The 18,699-nt window shown below is 35.4% G+C and overlaps 1 protein-coding gene across 1 annotated transcript in view; it reads right to left on the reverse strand.

The window, feature by feature from the left end:
* The window catches only part of SEMA3E (semaphorin 3E), a 142,282-nt gene that overhangs the window by 21,219 nt on the left and 102,364 nt on the right, over positions 1-18,699 (reverse strand). Inside the window, exons 6-10 of the mRNA XM_009568583.2 lie at positions 11,673-11,792; positions 9,604-9,746; positions 6,748-6,862; positions 6,333-6,402; positions 4,907-5,051 (exon numbers count right to left, since the gene is read on the reverse strand). Coding sequence (XP_009566878.1) covers positions 4,907-5,051; positions 6,333-6,402; positions 6,748-6,862; positions 9,604-9,746; positions 11,673-11,792 — 593 coding nt within the window. The remainder of the gene's footprint in view (positions 1-4,906; positions 5,052-6,332; positions 6,403-6,747; positions 6,863-9,603; positions 9,747-11,672; positions 11,793-18,699) is intronic.

The raw sequence follows: 18,699 nt of genomic DNA on the forward strand, positions 1-18,699 counted from the left end.
CAACTGGGACAGTGTGAACTCTATGCTTTATTCATGTGTAGATTATTAATTGTGAAAAGCCAAGAAAAGGAATGCTGAACAGAGCCTTGGTGTTATCATGATTAGAAAGAGAGAGCTCCTTCTTGTCTGCCATACTAAAAGCAGAATAAATAGTGACAGTTTTAGATTATGACAAAAACCATAATGTTTATATCTTCCCCAGATTCATATTGAAGTTGTAATCAAAATTGCCATTGACAGAGTTAGGTGAAAGGAGTTTCCTGTCCCAGAAGAGAGACAGACGTGTAAAGTCAGCAGAATGATAGTGCTTAAAATCAGTCTCTGTTCTGATTACTTATGATTCCAAAATGTATTACCATAAGAAACTAAGCACACTTAAAAATAACATCAGCAGCAACAGTTATTCTTCATCTCAGGCATTCTAGCAGCATTATATTTGATTCTGATTCCTAACTCATGATGACAGTATCATATATCACGATTTATCTTGAAAGACCAATGTTTGCATTGATCAATCTACTGTTTTGCAAAACAAATACACTTTATGTCAATGCCCAATTTAAAGAAGCTTGCTCCTTTGGTCAAATGTGCAATTAGGGATAATTTAATGTATTAAACAGAGAAGTTAATTTTAGGATGCTTTGTGAAGGATATAGTGTTCCCTAACTGCACGTAGATTCTACATTTCCAATTTGCTTCATGATGTCTAATTGAAAACATTGAGGAACAAGCTGGAAATATCTCAGTAACCATTTACTTTCTCCACAAATTCATAAGACAGGGTGATTTTAAGAAGCATTTCAAGCAAAGCCACAGTAGCAGCCTTTCCCTATTTAAATTAGATTTTTCAATGAGTGAAATGAAATAAAATACTCTTCATGTTTACTTAAAACAGTAATTTTAAACTTGTGGTCAGCTGTAATTGACAATAGCAAACTCCTGCACTTGTCAAATGAGGCAATGTGTGTTTCCATTCTTTGGGCTTAGGACAGGAAAGTATTTGTTCACTGTTGACTTTAAAGTAACTGTCTAATCAACCTGGTGATGGAATTTCACTGGCTGTTTACAATAAAGAGACAGAGCTGCAGTATGAAGACAGCTCTGCTTTCCATGTTCTGCACAGTCCAGCAAGTGAATAGGCATTGCCATGTTGCCTTTGCAAAATTCTAGCCCTGGAGAGGTTTTAAAAAAAATAATCGTTCACAGGCTTTTCATTTTTAATTAAATAAAATCAAGTAGTCTAGAAAGGAAACATTAGATGCAGCCATCTCTGAAGTCTATCAACACCATATTTGTGGTAACTGATGTCATTCCCAGAACCATCACAGACTAAGTACACTAAATGAATCAGCAAAACAGGAGCTGAGATTATGGCAGAAGCAGTGCTTTAGGCAGACATCAGAGAAGTAGATTGCAGAGTCTGTCAGAATCAGTGAGACTCTTAACATTGGTTTGCTGTTTATTTAGTTTTAAGCTTTACTCATTCCTTATAGACTCCATCTTCACTCATTCAATAACTAAGATCAAAGAGTGCTGACTCTCAGAGATGACTAATAGTAGGTTATTTTTGGCCTCTTAACACTGTCACTCCTGTAGTGGGAAACATAGTGATATTGAGTTTACCAATATGCTGAGCTTTTCTTTGGAGTCTGAAACTTAAAACTGTGGGCAACAACCTGAAACATGCTTTCCTCTTCTTGCTACTGGAAAAGTGTTGAAAACATCTCTAAGTTGTGCAGTAAATGAATAGCCAAAAATGAATTAATTACACCCTCGTTAGCTAGCAGAACCAGCCATGCCTGCCTTTGATGTGCTGTGCAACATACAGAGACAAACATGATTAAATCTATTAATATCTAGGAAAGACCTGGTTCCTCAGCTATCTGGTTCTCTGAAGTTCAAAAAATTACTTGCCCTTTTCTTTTACATCTGTTTCAGACCCTATGCCTTGCCTGTTGGGGATGCTACAATCCAGTCTGATGCAAAAGTGCCCATTCAGAGCCAACAAAGAGAAGCATTGAAACCGAGTAGAACTTAGTGCAACATTTCTGTAAATCATTGTCAATGTTGCTGAAGTGCTGGCTCAGTGTTCCCTCCTTCTTGCCAAAGAAACACCATTTAATCCTCAGTACTAGGTGATATCAATGTAATGACTGTAGTCATTAATACTGAACTCCTGCCTGTGTTTAAACATTAGTGCACAAAACATATGTGAGGTGTTCTTCTGCCAGGAAAAAAAAAGAAAGAATATCACTTGAACCATAATAACCTTTGTAAAATGTAAAGCCATTCTTCAGTCCATACATGGTACTGTCTCATTATTTGTTAAAACTTCAAAAACAATAATTTTGCCACATAAAATATCAAATAGGAAACCAATTATTCCTTTGAATTCAACCATTTTGTTCAAAAAGTGACAATTATCTGATTTTATACCCCGTCTCAATACCACTGACTTTGACAAACAAACATCAAACAAACAAAACTCCATTTGGTATTGATGTCAGTGCTTGTACAGAGGTAGCTTATGGGTGAAGACAGTCAAATCATATTCACAATGTTTAAATCCCAAATAATCTCTTTTTTAGAGGTCCATCCACTGCTGCATTTTTAGCTTCTGTCTCTGACCCCAGGAGAAGCAGAGGACAGCATTAATTTAAAATGAGAGGACATGCATTTGAAAACATACTACAGATAGAAAGGCTACTGGCATGGACTAGATAAGTTAATAGGCCTTTTCACCTCTCATTCCTGTGATTCAGTGATAAATGAATTGAATGCAATGTTTATTTGTGCAAATGATTTATTATAAAAAATAATATAGATTCAGTTAGCAAAGGAAAAACAACCCTGAAAGTAATGCTCCAGCAAATGTTTATTCCACAGCTAAGTTCAATAAAGCAAGACGCTAGCCTGCGAGATGAAAGATGAAATATAAAAACTATGCAGAGGGGTGGGGTGTGTTAGCCAAACGGCTATAAGAAGTGTCTTTGTATCTCACAGAGTCAAAAATCTGCACAATGCTGTCATGATAAGGGTTAGAACTTCAGTGAGTATAAACAAAAGCAGCTTTACAACAGATGACAATTGCCGTAGGTGGGTAAGTGTTTCTATTGCCAAAAGGTATGAGGTGAAGAAGGATTCCTAGACATCATGCTTCTCTGGGTTTGCCTGGCATTGCTTGCTGTGAATCTCCATCTGACTTACAGCAGGAAGGAAAAGGAGAGGGAGGTCCTGTTTGTGCCCCATCTGTGAGATGCTGATGGGCTCCTACAATGCAAGGGGCACCCTCAAGCTGTACTGACAAGATCAGATGTGAGAATCCCAGGCTAAGATGCTATAGAGAAATAAAGTTCAGAAACACCTAAAAAAAATAGAGTGAAACATGAAAAGAGTTTGAAATGAAGATTACTTGTGATGCCTTTAAGAAACTGACATAAAAATTAGGAAGTCCTTGTTGAAATTAATTGCTTGTCTTTAAGTAAAAAGTTTGTGATTTCTCCAGAGTTTCTGTTTACCAAATGAAAAATCCAAGTGCCAGTCAGAAACAACTCTTTACGTGCAGCACCCCTACAGTTGCAGAGTGTGCTACAATATTTGGCAGATTAATTGCATCTTCAGAATACACCTCGTTCCTTTTCTTCATTTAATATCCATTGGATAAAATAAGAGAATTTTATAAAAGAAACTTGTGTGCAAATTAGAAAAATGGATGAGTTATTTTACTGAGTTTTGTTCTTTGCAACACTGTTTTACTCTTTCTGCATTCTTTGTAAAGGGTAGAGAACAAGAACGTTATTGAGCTCAGGAACCTGATTTGAGGGTAGTAAAATCTCAGTCTGTGATGTCTGAAACCAAACCATAATGAATTATGTGGATGTGGAATCATTGCTTCTAGAAAGAATCAGTCTTGAGAGAACCTCAAGTGATGGAGGATTTACTCCTTGTCTCAGAGTGTTTATTCTGGTTAGTTAATTTTGTTAAAATTTTTGTACAGTTTCTAACCTGTACACTAATCTAAATTATTTAAGTATTGAATTTTGATCCTTTTTGAAAAATATATGAAAACAAAGGAACCAGAGTCATCAGATCTTGAAATATTGGATCATTCTTTTTTTAATTCGTTTAGCACTCGTTAAATGCCCTGGTGTCAGCATCCAATCGAAGAAAAGTGAATTGCCCTGTGCAAGCTTGCTTGCTTTTGTTTCCAGTAAGAAGCTTATTTACACTGGAAAACATTGCATGCATCTTTAAATATATCTCTTTTTTTGTAGACATAAGTACATACTTTTAGTTCATCCTAGATTTATTTTCTCAAGACAAGTCATTGAGAATAATATTTTCACCAGAAAGTTCAATTAGAAATAAGCCTCATGGTTCACTCCACGCACTGAAATTGATCTGATTTTTCGTTTATTTCTTTGGCAATTAGATTAAAGCTATCAAGGATCAGATGCAAAAATTATGTCAGCAGCCAAATTCTGAAGAAAAGTTATTCTTGACTCAATAGGAAGTGAGGTTTCTTCTCAGGTAATGTACTTTTGCTTCTGAATGCAGCATCTGACCCACTTTTTAAAGGTGCTACTTTCTGCCCCTGTTTCCTGCAATCCTAAATTGAGACCTTAGGACCTTCACACAAGGCTGTTGATTTCAAGCCCCAACAGGATTTAGAAAAATCTTACATACTTATTTCCACTTTTTCCTTTGGGAAATGTATGGTTCTAGTACTTTATTAAACTTAATGCTGAACAATTCCACACCTTTCTAGAAATGCTAGAGTACGTATTTATTCAAATAAATATATGATGGATCATGAAGTCAGAAAGATTTGTACGTTAACAGCCGTCTGCACATTCTTCCTGAATTTTTTTACACAGTAAAGCGGTGGAAAATAGATTGTACTTACCGAACCAGGCCTAGGATAAGGTACCTTTCCTTCGTACAGAGCCCAGTGGTATTCAGGTCCTTCTTTATGAGCATACGGTCCATTGAAAGCTGCTCGGACGCTTGCCATATGGTAAACACATATAGCATATCCTCTAAATATATTGCTATGAAGTAAAATTCAAAGACATCATTAAAGCAACGTGTCATATTCTATACACATAATACTGGTAATATCATGCAATTAGAAGGAAGTCACATTTCAGCAGAATACAGGGAGAAAAAAATTACTTAATGTTTATTTAAAACTACTGTAGCTAATGTTCTTTGCAACTTTCATGTATTTATATTTATAACATTTCTCTGAGGAAAGTGTTGTTACCCCCAAATCTGAAGACGATGAACACAAACTCTAAATTACTTTTTAATAAACACAGAGGAAGGGCAATAAAGAGAACTCTGGTCTTAGATGACTTTGATTAGTGACTTAAACTGTTACTCATTTTTCTTTTCTAATATTTTTCCTGTTGTTGTTACTTTGGAAAGATAGGAATCATGCAATACTGTCTAAAATGAAGAGGACTCTTTTATACTGAGTGAAAATATTGCTTAGTATCATTAGTTAGATAATCAAGATCACTTTATGAACATCAATCCATATAAAAGTATCTTTTTAAATTTTATTTTGTGCACTTAGTTCTGAAGAACAATTCATTATTATTTAAAGAAACATAAATACTCGCTACAAAGCAATTATTTCTGAAGACTCCAGAAGGTGATCCAGATAATTTTAATTAGGTGCCCACTTCTCTTTACTGACATAGGGAGCCAGTAAGTAATTCTAGGTCCATATTTCTCTAGAGGACTATATCTGCCTTGCTTTCTTAAAAGAAGAAAACCACCCCAAAATCAGGGGAGAGAAATAGAGTCAAAAGCACAGCTGCTATTCTGTACCCGTTACATCCTAAACTAACAGTTCGATCTCCAAGAAACAGGTTGCTTGCTTGCACTTGTATTAGGCTGTAACAGAAAAGGAGGTCACCTGCAACATCACAGCTGGTGTTTTAGGCTTCAAGAAGAGATTAGTAGGAACTTAAGCTGCTGTTTACTTAAATTCGATTTACAGTGGAGCTCTTAAAGGAAGACAGGTGTCTCTGATAAGCTGCTCTTATAAGCATGCAAGACTGCATAGACTTTAATACTAGCAAATTATCAACCAAAGAAACAATTAATTTATGATCCAGATAGACTGGATCATTGAATGAGACTTCAAGCTCCTAAGTGTCGTAGCTCCACTTTTACATTAAGAAGGAAGCTCACTGTGGGTAGAACAGGGATTAAACTTTTTATTATATATTTGCTAAGGGATATTTATCATGCAGCTTCTGTCTCTTCAATAGGCTATTCAAACATTCCTCTATTTCTCTTCATTTCTTCTCGTTGTTTACCTTGTAGTGTTGAAGAGGCCAAATATCACTGGATTTTTGTTATCACGAGTTTGCAGCAAAAACACATCCTCTGTAAAATTTAAATGCAAAGTTATTGGCAACAACCCATTTTTTCTCATCACGAAAAGAGAAACGTCATTGTTTGTTAAAAGTGTAATCTTATTTTACTCATTCATGATATTTAATTTCATGCAAATTTTAACAGCAGTTCTTAAAAAAACCAGGCAATACGAAAAGGCATATTTGATGATACTCATCTCCATATAAGTAGAACTTCATAGACATTGCAAACAAAACAATAACAACTACTCCCTTGTAATGAATACAAGTACATTATTTGACAGGAAGATGTGTTATCCTGGAAGTGTACGTTTTGTATGATGGCATTAAGTTTGTTTCAATCTAGCATGTTTACCTAATTCATCAAAATGAGTATCAATTCCGTTTCTCCCGGGCACAGAGCAAACAAGCCTGGTTTTGAGGAAAGTGCTCCACTTATTCACAAGCATTCTCTGGCCTCCCATATCATTCTGCATAGAAAGAAACAAATACTGATGGTAATTTGAATGAGTAAGTCTAGAAGGACAAACAAGTCTGCTGAATTAGCCACTCATCATATCTTTTAATGTCAAAAGCATGCAATTTCAACCACATTTCTATTACTAGAATTATTTGTCTGGAGTCAGTTTTCAAGTAGAATTGCACTGATCAAGTCCAGGTCTCATTTACAGTCGTGGGTTTATCAGAATTTTTCAATTCTGTGCCACATCCATGGATAGTTTTAACTAGACATCTGTTGTAAAGTTATTTTATTTCTCATTTTTGTTAACTGGATATACTGAGCTCATTAACAAAGTTTAGCTTTGCTTCAGGAGCTCAGTGCAGGGTTAGATCAAAACATTTGGAAGCTGAAGTCTTGAATCTATCCATAGAGCTGGTAGAGCTGTGGCGAGTCTAAGGCAAGTGTCTACACAGTGTTCTAACAATTATTCAACATATCTATCATATTCAACATCTATTCAACATATCAATCTAACAACTTTGAATAATTTCTGCTTTGTTAGGGCCACCTTATCTTTTTATTGCTGTTGCAACTGTCAGACTGTCAAGAAAAAGAGGTGTTTAGTACCTTGTATTACTTAGTGATCACATTCTGCAACATTTGGGTAGCACACTCAAAGCTATGGCCTTATATTCAGGACATCTGCGTAACTGGCTGTTGAAGGCTCACAACTTCACCCTAAACTACTGAAATTGATTACCTCAGCTTACAAAAGCAGAGATCCATTTTTCTCAGAAAAGTAGAAATATATAGAATAGGTGCCTTTGCGTTGCAAAACTTGTTAAAACTCAGGTGAAAACATAACAACTTGGTGGAAAAAAGCAGTTCTTGAGACAGCATCTAGCTATTCCTTGTATTCATTAAAGCAAATTTGAATTACAGCATATGGCTTTGAAGTTAATATCTGTATGATAAAGCATGTGGAGTTTTGGACAAGTGGAAGAGATAAGTCTGTGGGATTTTGGTTTAGGTCATGGCTAGAGATAAGAAGTTTCAGTAGTTATATTTCAAACTAGAGGAAACTATTAAAATAATCTATTCAGACATCTACCAGAACATAGGCCAAAGAATTCTACTTCAGATCTTGATGCAGGCCTGAATTCAGAAACCCAGCTGGCTTTGTGAATATTAATGTCTTATGCTGTAATTTGGTATTTTGCATATTTGAGAGGTTTCAACTTTTACATGACTATGCCTTAAGAAATTTTAATAGATAGTATGCTGGCAAGCATATGTGACATATAATATATGTAGAGGTGACAGAATATTTTTAACTTGTGTCTTCCTCTTCACGCAACAGTTTTAGGAATGTATTCCCCACAGTTATGAGGGAAGAATGCAATATTTTTCAGCAATAAAATCAGGTGTTAAGAACTAAATTTCTCATTTCTTCCTTTAATCAAGCATATGTAGTCCTAATGAAAATGGGAGACGTCTTCTCATCAGCAGTGCTGTGGGTCAATGAATAGAAAATGAATGCACCCACAATTCATCAACCGTTCAGAGAGGACCATTTGTGGACAGTTTATTGTGGTAGATAATATGCTAAGTCCTTCTCCCTGCAACTGTGCAAGATCTCCTTGCTGGGGTGGGGTGGGGGGAAAGCAGAGGGGTGAAAAGATTTGGGATCAACAGAGCAGGAATGTGGCCTGAAATGAATAGTCATGCAGGACGGTGGAAGGAACCAAGGTTTATCCTTGTGACTTTTCTGCTCTTTCTGGTAAACCTTATGCCTGGCTGCAATAATAATTTGCTGGTCATTTCAATCCTTTGTTCTAGATTCTTATATACACTATTTTCCTCAGTTGCTGTTGAGAAGAAGAATGAGAGATGAAATGAAAACATTAATTAGCTACTATTTATAAAGCACTTCATAAATGGTTGACATTGTGCCCCTCTAATCATTCATGCATCACAAAGAGGTTTTCAGACTTTACAGAATCACGGAATAGTTGAATTTGGCAGGGAGATCATCTAGTCCATCTACCCTGCACAAAATGAGTCATTTTTAGCAAGTTGCCTAGGCCAGTGTCCAATCAGGTTTTGCATATCTCTAAGGACGGAGACTCTGGGCAACCTGTGCAACCACCCCGGCAGCATTACAGTCAGATGAAATTTCAGTTGTTTCAGTCTGTGCCCATTGCTCTCAGCTCTGTTCAGCTGGCCGCAAAAGCAAGTGTGATAGGATAGGCATCGACCCTGTACAAAAGCAGGTGAGTAAGGTCTGCTCCTTGCTGACAAGAAAATGAGAGGGGACATCAGAGATGACTGGTGGCTAGGCTGGTCCTGTCACCAAGAATAGGAAGGGCCATCAATTTCTGTCAGCGGTGAGAGTTGCAAGAGGCCCTGGACCTGCAGCCAACACTAAGGGCGGTGAAGCCTTGATCGGAATTGAGAATACAGATGGTAAGAAAGTCCTGTGGGCAACTGCTGTGACTGTTGCGACATATCAGTACAAAGAGAGATGGAGTTAAATAACAAGTTTTCAGAACTTCATCCTGTTCTCAGCAAAATTCAGCTTCAAGCTGAAATTTTGGATTGCTCTTGAATTTTGTAATGCTTGAGGCTGCTAGGTGTAGGGTTTTCATTCAGACCTATAACTTTCTCTCTCTTACATTAACAGATACCATATTTGATGGGGGGAAAAGACCAAAGACAGGAGCATGGTTTTTTTTTCATTTAGAAGGTGAATCAGAAAAAGCATCTTACCGCACATACACGTCCAACTCTAGTATATATAGCATGAGTGCTTGTCTCAGCCTCTAATGCTTTTTCAGTAAAGAAGAAGTATACTTTGTTATCATCATGGTCTTCATTGTCTGGAATCATGTATGAGCCAACAAATTTTGGTTCTTTAAAAGAAAAAAAAATGAATTAAATTCAAGTTTCTTAAACTAGCACTTTATTTTTTCAATCCTTAAAATCAGCTGGTAGCAAAGAAAAAGATTAAAGAATCAAGGATCTGTCAGTCAGAGAGCTACCTAAAGGGAATGGTGTGATAGTAATAGAAAAAAAATCTAATTTTTTGTGGCTAGATGTCTATATAACATATGGAATACATTAATGTCAAACTATTTTTATAGCTCCAGTTCACAAATAAATATTCTTTCGCATGAGAGCAAGAAAAAGGTCTTTATTCAGTACTGTTCATCGGGGCTTATATATTTTAATTTGAATTAGGATAAAACCTGGCACTAATATTCACAAAACAATCTCTGATCCCATACAAACAAGGTGCAGGAATATCAACTTCAGACAAACAGCCTTTTAGATAAAGTAAAAGATCTGGTAGTTCAGCTGATATATGTTATGTGAAAACATATCTTCATAGACAGAAAATGCATTATGTATGTTTGACATGAAACAAAAATCTAAATTTTTCCTGGTTTGACATTTTGTTGCAAAGTTGAAACCTAAATTCTGAATTCAGTCCACACCTGTATAGCTTTTAACCCTACACCAAGCAGAGCTGTGAATTATTTCATCTCACAGAATTGTAGCAAAGTTCTTTAAATGAGAATGTCATTCATACAATTCATATGATTTCTTAAGAAATGGTGGATAATGTAAATATTTTCTATCTATTCTCTATGAAAACAGTCATTACATTTAGAGAATTCTAAATTTAAAATAATGCATTCTACCAAAGACAAAAGAAGAGCAGCTTCATGTGCATATTGAAACATCAACCTGATTTCTGTTACCCTTATGTGACCAATCTACGTACTGAGTTCAACAAAGCTCTGAGTATTGGGCTTAAGTATATCTAGGCATGTTCTAAGTCTATTAAAAGAAATAAAACAAAAAATAATTTATTTCAAATCTGAGGTGAGATTCATGTAGAAAGAAGTATGCAGCAGAACTATTTTTTCTCTCTCCCGATTTGGGAGAAAATTGCCTTGAAATTTAAAATTGCCTTGAAATTTAAAATTGCCTTGAAATTTGAGAGAAATATCTTCTATTTATTTTCATTGAAAAGATGATGCTCACCATATGCATAACTCTAGAAGGCAATCATTGACTTTCCTTGCTGAACATTATGAGTAATTTTTTCACTGTTATGGTGAAATACTGCAATACTTTCAAGAAAAACGAAACAAGATTCTGACTTTGCATTTCACAGAAATGTAAACACTTTGAAATTCAATTACATTTCACACTGAAGAGAATGAAACGATCTCTAAATTTCCAATCACTTGATTTTTCTCAGTATTTTCTTGAGAAATATTTTAATTTTCTCTGTTAAAATTACCTGATTTTACTTTTTATTTCATTTAACTCTATGATCATTACATGTTTATTGGCTTGCATTATTGCTTGACATCTCTTTACTACCTAATTTGGCAAAAACTGAGTTGCTTTATTTCAACATAAAGACAAAACAATCTCCTCTGGAAAAACTGAGTGCTGTGTTCTAATTAGAAGCTCACATTACTTAAAGAGAGAATGATAAAATATTATTTTAATTATATCTGACATATTATGAAATAGTATAAAATATCCAGAGTATAAATTAAAAACAATTTTAAAAGAGAAAAATAAAGGATTTAAAATTTTCACTTGCTAAATCCAATATGTAAACAAAGTAAAGATTTCAGTATGTTCATCCTGGCAGGCAGTTAATGAGAAATGTCACAGAAACAATTAGTTCAGACAAATTCACTTCCAAATGGATATATCTATGCACGAGGGATATAATTTTAATTTCTGGTTAAACAGAAGTTTTCTAGGCATCTGAAACACCTCTACTTCCATTTTTTCCCTTCTCCTTCACACACCTTTCAGCAGGCGCTCATTATCAGGTTCAGTTCGCAGATGGGCCACGCGATTCATGGTGCGAAACAGAGCAGCATCTCTTCCCCAGTAGTCACTGTAGAGACCAGTAAAAAGTTCACCACCTGCAGATCATAGATTAAAAAACAAAACCAAAACAAAACAATTTGGTAATGCTTTACCTATGAATTTCACTGCATATGATAGGAACTGCATTATAGACAAGGTTCATTAGCATTTGCTCAAATTCAGGTAAGAAGGTGAGTCAGTAAGTTACACGTAGTGTAAAGAGCACAAGGACCTTGTTCCTATCAGCAGTGCAACATTTACAGTTGGAACAGCATGAGAACAAGAATTATAAATTTAATTCACTGGCTTGGCCTCATTTTAAATCTGACTTAATGACTTCAGGATAGATTCACACACAGAACAGGAAGGTATTAAATTAACACCTGACTGCATCTGCCACAACAACATTTGCCGCATCAGGCACCTAAGTTCAAAGATCCCACTGCCATTAGTTAGTGTTTGGCCCTAGAGACACTTACCCATTGTTGGCACCTAAATTTTCTCCTGTGCAAGACCTCAGACCACTGTTTTGCTTCTGAGAACTTTCAGTAACTTGAATCTTGTTAATGAGAAGCAACTAATTGCTTGGTCCCAGAAATAGAAGGTACATGTTGGGTTTGCAAGGAGTCAGAAATAATAGGAGCCAAAAAATGGCATGAGAATGCAGTAGTGGGTTTCAGAGGGTACAGTGCTAATGAAATCATAATAGTTGCACAAATCCACTAATTTAGGCTGTGTTGTATGGATATAGCTCAAAGCTAAACCATACCGGAATCCACAGATTAGACCTCAAACGGGAGAGTGTTTCCTGAGCGTAGTAATCTGATTTGGCTTTGTGCAAAACGTAGCTGAGAAAAAGATCCATTAGTGAAGTGCATATGAAAAATACTAGAGGGCTGAATGCTGTTATCTCCACAGCTGGAGAGATAAGAAGCAGTACCTGTTACCTCAAGAACGAATTTCTATAAACAAGTACATGTTTTATTAAGCTGAGGGGATTTTCCAGTGGGACAGGAGCTGCTCTGCTTTACCTGAAATAAATACAGTTTGGGTATAACTTGCTGGCTGAGGAGCTTAAATGTTCATTAGGCAAAGACAAAGAGCCTACTTTTCCCTGGTCCAGCAATAACTTGCTTTCATATCCTCAAAATATTAACTGGACTAGGGACAGGAGCTGAGGTCTCATTCATCCTTTACAAATGATGAATATTTCCTGAAAAAAGTATGGGAACAGAAACTAGGTCCCATTTTCAAAGGTTTAGGTGCCACTTATAAATTAAGCAATATTAGAAATAATAAGTTAATTACCAGTAACAGCTGAAAATCGATTTGTGGTCAAGTACCGCTGTATGGATCATACATATGTTTAAAAATCCAGCCTCTTTCTATCTGATCTAAAATTGTGATATTAGATATAATTTGCTTTAGTGCAATGCCACCCATAATTCTACCTTTTAGTTACATGTGGGCGCAAATGCCCTTAACTTAACAAGAATTAAAAATAGTATATTTCATAACATAATAGACTGGAATTTTTTTAGACAAAATGTAAGAAGCAGACAGTTTTTGTCACTAGGTGGCATCCTTATGTTAGAAAATAGTACAGCAGGACTTGAATTGCACAAGAAGAGGGAAATAAATACTTTCCAGGCCGTGGCTAATCTGAGTGAAGGTTTCAGTGTCACGGCTTCCTACCCTCTAATCAAAATAAATATGAATGATCCATTCAAATAATATTTGATGACATTTATAAAAGACTGGAGAAAAAGCAAGTCTTTTGCTTGTTAGTCACCTTCAAATCATGAGGGTTTTTTTTTCTGAAGAGTTATATGTTAATTAAATGGTACCGTGAGTCTGAATGACAATTTTGAAAATTTGTAGCTTGGAAGCTGGAGCTGGTTGAGAGACTTCTGCTTGTTCAGAGCCGAGTGTAGTTTTGCCCTACTCTTCACCATATGAAGAATGGATATGGTCTCATGAAATGCATAGTAGTGATTTAGTGTAAAATAGCAGCAAGTGAAATGAAAAATAAATACAAATTATAGCATCAGTTGAAGTTAAAGTTACCCAAACCAGAGATCTTTATTTTTTAAACAACACAGAGCTGCTTAAATAACAGAATTTGCTAGTGTCTGAATAATTTCACTGCCCTAATTAATGAATTACTTTAGTTGTAAATCCTCCTTTAAGAATTTTGTTGGGAAAATATCTCGACCTTTTTTTAATTATAGTGATGTATAATACAAACCACGATGCTTTTATCCCTTCAACATCAAAGCAAACCTTGCAAAATGTACCAGTGCAGGGCAAATGATTTTTCACATATTGCTAGTGATAAGGATTGACATTTTTAAATGCAGACTTCAGAAGTTTGGATATGCAGCTTATTCATTCTGTTCGACATAGGCGTAAAATGTCAGTATATGTAACTAACCTGCTGACATGGCATTCTACCAAATACCAGGGAAGTTATCACTGATTTTATCCATGAGATCCTGGCAGGAGAAATTGGAAGTTCCAGCCTTGGACTGTTATTGTTCCATGAAAGATATCGTACAGATACAGAAATTAAATCTGATTTTTACTGTGAAGTGTTACTAAACTAAGCATAAAAAACATATCAAGTGTGAGCAGATAGGTCACGTTGCTTAAGGAAAGAGATGAGACCACACTGATGGGCATGACTAGCAAAGATCTCAGCACAAGATCATTCAACATAATTCTGAGATCTTTTGCACTTTGAACATTAAAAGGATCTTCTTTTTTCCCCCTTCAGTACCCTTTTGTAGATCCTTTCAGTCCATATTACAGATTTTGAACACTGCCAGGTTTTTAGAGGTGCTGAATAATTCTAGATTTAGAGACAACCTGTGGCTGATATTTGAAAAATCCTGGCAAGTTTTCTACTTTTTTCTCCTCCACTGAAAAGCTGTGATGACATATGAACTCACTCCTGTCTTGGTTGCAGGGTTTTATGCTGCTGCACATCACACTGATAAACCACAATTTTCCAGAGTAAATCAGCTGCAAATTGAGCAGTTTCACAGACCTTCACCATGATTTCTTCTAGTCTAACCTCAGCTTCATACGCATTTGACAATTTCATTGCTAAAATTTAAGTTTTAATATAGTCTGGTTAATTTTGCTAAAGCAAGACTAGAAACATTATTTTTTCCATATTTAAACAACATCATCAAAATTCCATGGACGTCAAAAGACAAGTTTAGCTCAAGTGATACATGCATATTTTTTAGCTAGTATTCTTTTCAAGCAAAAAAGTGTACCCAAGTTCAATTGCCACTAGTTAAAAGATACCTTTATTTTTTGCCTTTTTTCCCAGAGCAAAATATTAACAAAATCTACTATAAACTTCTTCTTCTAAGACAAAGAATTCCTATATCAGGAATTCCTAAAGCAAACCAGATTGAAGCATGTGATTTAATTTCCAAAACATAATATATACTATATATATATACAAGGAAGTAACATACAGAAGAGATTTCTATAAATTGGTTACTTCTGCCTTAGAAGTGGGTTTCCTTCATTTGTTATTGGTGTATTTTGTGTACCTGCTTCAAATGGGAATGTAATGCAAACACATCTATTATTTCTGTACGGCATCCCCATTACATCACTTTCTACAAAGTAGCCTAGCTCTTTTATGAATAAAGGTGTAGAATATAATAAGTGGAACATAAGCAGCACTTTTCCTGCATTTCTTTGACCCATTATTACTCACGTGACAACTAAAATCAGAATGCCAATTCACGTTTTCAATAAGTGGCACTTATCACAGTAGGAAAAAAACAAATTACAAATAAATTAGCTATTGCCTAACTGGTAAACTTTCTCTGTGTATTTGTATTTTATGTCTGTCATTCAAATATCCTGTCTTCCATTTTGAATGAATATGTATTTATTTTATTTTATTGTAAAATAAAATAAAAAGAAACAAATACATGAAACGGTTTTAAAACTGTAAAACCATAAAATATTATTGGACTAGTTTCCCTGGATAGAAAAACATGGTCAATTGTATATCAGGTGATATACAATCTTGCTTGTGATATATTGCAGGTAACAAGACTTAAGCATATAGTAATTTCTCAACCTTCAAGAACTAGAATGGTCTAAGTTAATTAGTGTGCATGATTTGATGTCAAAAATAGTTTTGGCTATTGAAAACAGATGGGAGAGTTCATTAGAAATTGAAGACCAGAAGTTTTATATCAGTTTATCTAAATATATATATATATACTATATTCAGCCTGTTTGTCATTCAACATCTATTCTGTTTCCTGATGCTGATAATAAATTCAGGAATTCATCACAAGTAACTTTACCACTGGGTCAGATAGCCTGTAATAAAACTTATGACAGCATAGATATTCAGTTTTAAAGCCAAGTCACGTACTATTGTTTACTAGAAGTGTGTATTTTAACTGATGTGTTGAAATACATGAAGAGATACAGAACAAGAGATTCTCTTTCTTCTTAAATTAATCTAGCAAAATCCGTTTCTAATTAGTGATGGTGTAAATGATCTTTCAGGATCAAGATTTTGAGAGCTTTTAAACTTTTGTTGGAGGTGTATAAAGTTTCCTTGTTAGCTTAATCCTCACTGTTAGGCAATAGCCACACTGATATAGGCTATTGAGAGGGGCAGAGATGGAAGCAGGTTTTGAATTGTATAGTTAGGAAGAAGAGAATGCTGGGGTGTGAAGGTCTTTGCTAACAGGTTTGCATAAAACCTTTTCAAGAACATGCACAGTAGCTGAATCTCCTTGGGACAGCGGAGGCAGCTCTGGGGTGCAGCTTCCAAGGGCACACTGACTCCGTGCCAGGGGTGGATTTCACTTTCTAAAACAACATGAGTGGTGGAGAAAAGTCTGGAAGACCATCCCTGGAGGCTACATGATACTGTTGTCATCTCCTGGCATGGGATTATGATCACTAGGATCTGGAATCAGAGCTCAGCTGAATGAAGGAGCATCCCTTCCTTCAGACTGCACTGGGCATTAGAGTTCTCAGGCTCATATTCAAATGTTAAATCAAAGATTCTTTAATAATCGCTGTGTTTCCCTCTATGTCTTCTACCATTTTCAAACAGATACCTACATACCCTTTATACCGAGATAAAGGATATACATTCTGTAGTCTAAGGAGCAAAGTTAGTTCTGCTTGTTCTGTAAATTGTGTGTAGAAATTAGCAGAACATGGTAGAATAGTTGAAAATTCAAAGTTCTTTAGGATATTTTACTTAAATGCTGGAAGTGTTTATTCCAATGCTATAAACCACATAAAAATGTAAATAGAATAAAAAGTATTTGAAGGGTTTTTTTTATACTTTTAAAATACCATTCTGTGATCACTTGAGGCATAGCAAAACAGCTTTGTCAAGTCATAGTAGTTTCGATGAAGGGGTGAAAGTTAACTGTTTCTTGATATTGTATCAGCGATCTGATAGAAATACATTATGTTCTCCTGTTAATCTTGCCACATTACAGAACTGTTAGCTTTGTGAGATTGATTTTATAAGCCTTTGCCAGTGAATGTCAAAGACTCTGATAAACATTTATGAGAGCAGGGCTTGTTTAATGGATTTATCTTTCAAATACAACTGTGCGAATCCATAGGTCCTCCCATAATCCAGGCAAACTAATGAATTGGCCAGAAACACTAGGGCTAACCATTAGTCTTGAAGTGTTCAGTGGGGTAATCTTGCTTCCATTTAAGCAAATAAAATTCACATTGATCTCACAGTAGGAAGATGATCAGGCTAATTTATTTACTTTGTTCTTTTGGAGGGACAGTTGAAAAGGACTTCAAGATTAGACCACGAGATTTCAAGCCTACAGCAAAATACATGGGATGAGTCTTTATTTCCAGACTGAGCTAAGACTGGAATCTCTTAAGCACTGTAAAAACAATTTAAAAATAAGGTTGGAAGAAAAGCATAACAATCTGTACTTCATGGATTCTGGAAGGTCAGTCAAAATATAGCATTTTATTCTCATTGTTTCATGACTTCTTAACCCACTAACTCTTAAGATTTTGAGCAGCAATGTTTTATAATAAGAATGAACAGTATTTTGATGAATTGCTACAGTTTGAAAGATTTGGCATTGCTGTTGAAGATTCTTCTTCTAAGTAATTTGTTGATGTAAAGGAACAAATAAACTTAAAATGCAAAAACTTGTCACTGATCACCAACACTTCCTCACAACCACTGCAATTAAAAATCAGCGATTTTAAACATCTAAGACCCAAGATATGAAGTCCTAAAATCCTCCTTTTTATCCTTGAAAAATTGAAAATTTATTTGATCTTTAGCCTCCTTATTCTAGCTCTTTCTTTCAATGACTATTCTTTTTGAAAGCTCGATTTTCATCTTACCTATGTTTTCTAAAACCAGAAATTGCTCTAGTACTCCCTAAGTGCATTTAGCTTTCACCTTTTATGCACTGTTCCAGTCTACTTTTAGTCAGTGCACAATGTATTGCCAAGATTCTGTTTACGTGATCTCACAAAATATTTTCAGGAAAACATTATAGATGAAAAAAAACCATATGGTTTGCTATATTACAGTTTCGAAGGTCCCAGCCCTACAGCGATACACTTACAGCAAGTCACAGAAGAGCACTATCTCAGCACAGATTTCTGGCACTGCAGGACTTAGACTAAATTCCATTTTTACAACTGTCAAGTATAAGATCGACTCTGCTAGAGAGAATTACCAGGTTTGGATGGTTTTGTTAGCAGGTAGCATTGAAAAAAAATCCTGATTTGATCTCAAAAGCTAAAATTTATATAAACAATAAATACTTGATACAAAAACAGTTTTTTAAAAGATGCTTGTTACCCATGTTACATCTCGATAGATGAAACCCCGTAAATTTTCTGTATTTGTCTCAGTAGTATAAAAGATTAAGCTAGACATGTTGTTTTGCTTTGAAGGAAAGC

The sequence above is a fragment of the Cuculus canorus genome, chromosome 1, assembly GCF_017976375.1.
Source record: "Cuculus canorus isolate bCucCan1 chromosome 1, bCucCan1.pri, whole genome shotgun sequence".
Lineage (NCBI taxonomy): Eukaryota > Metazoa > Chordata > Aves > Cuculiformes > Cuculidae > Cuculus > Cuculus canorus.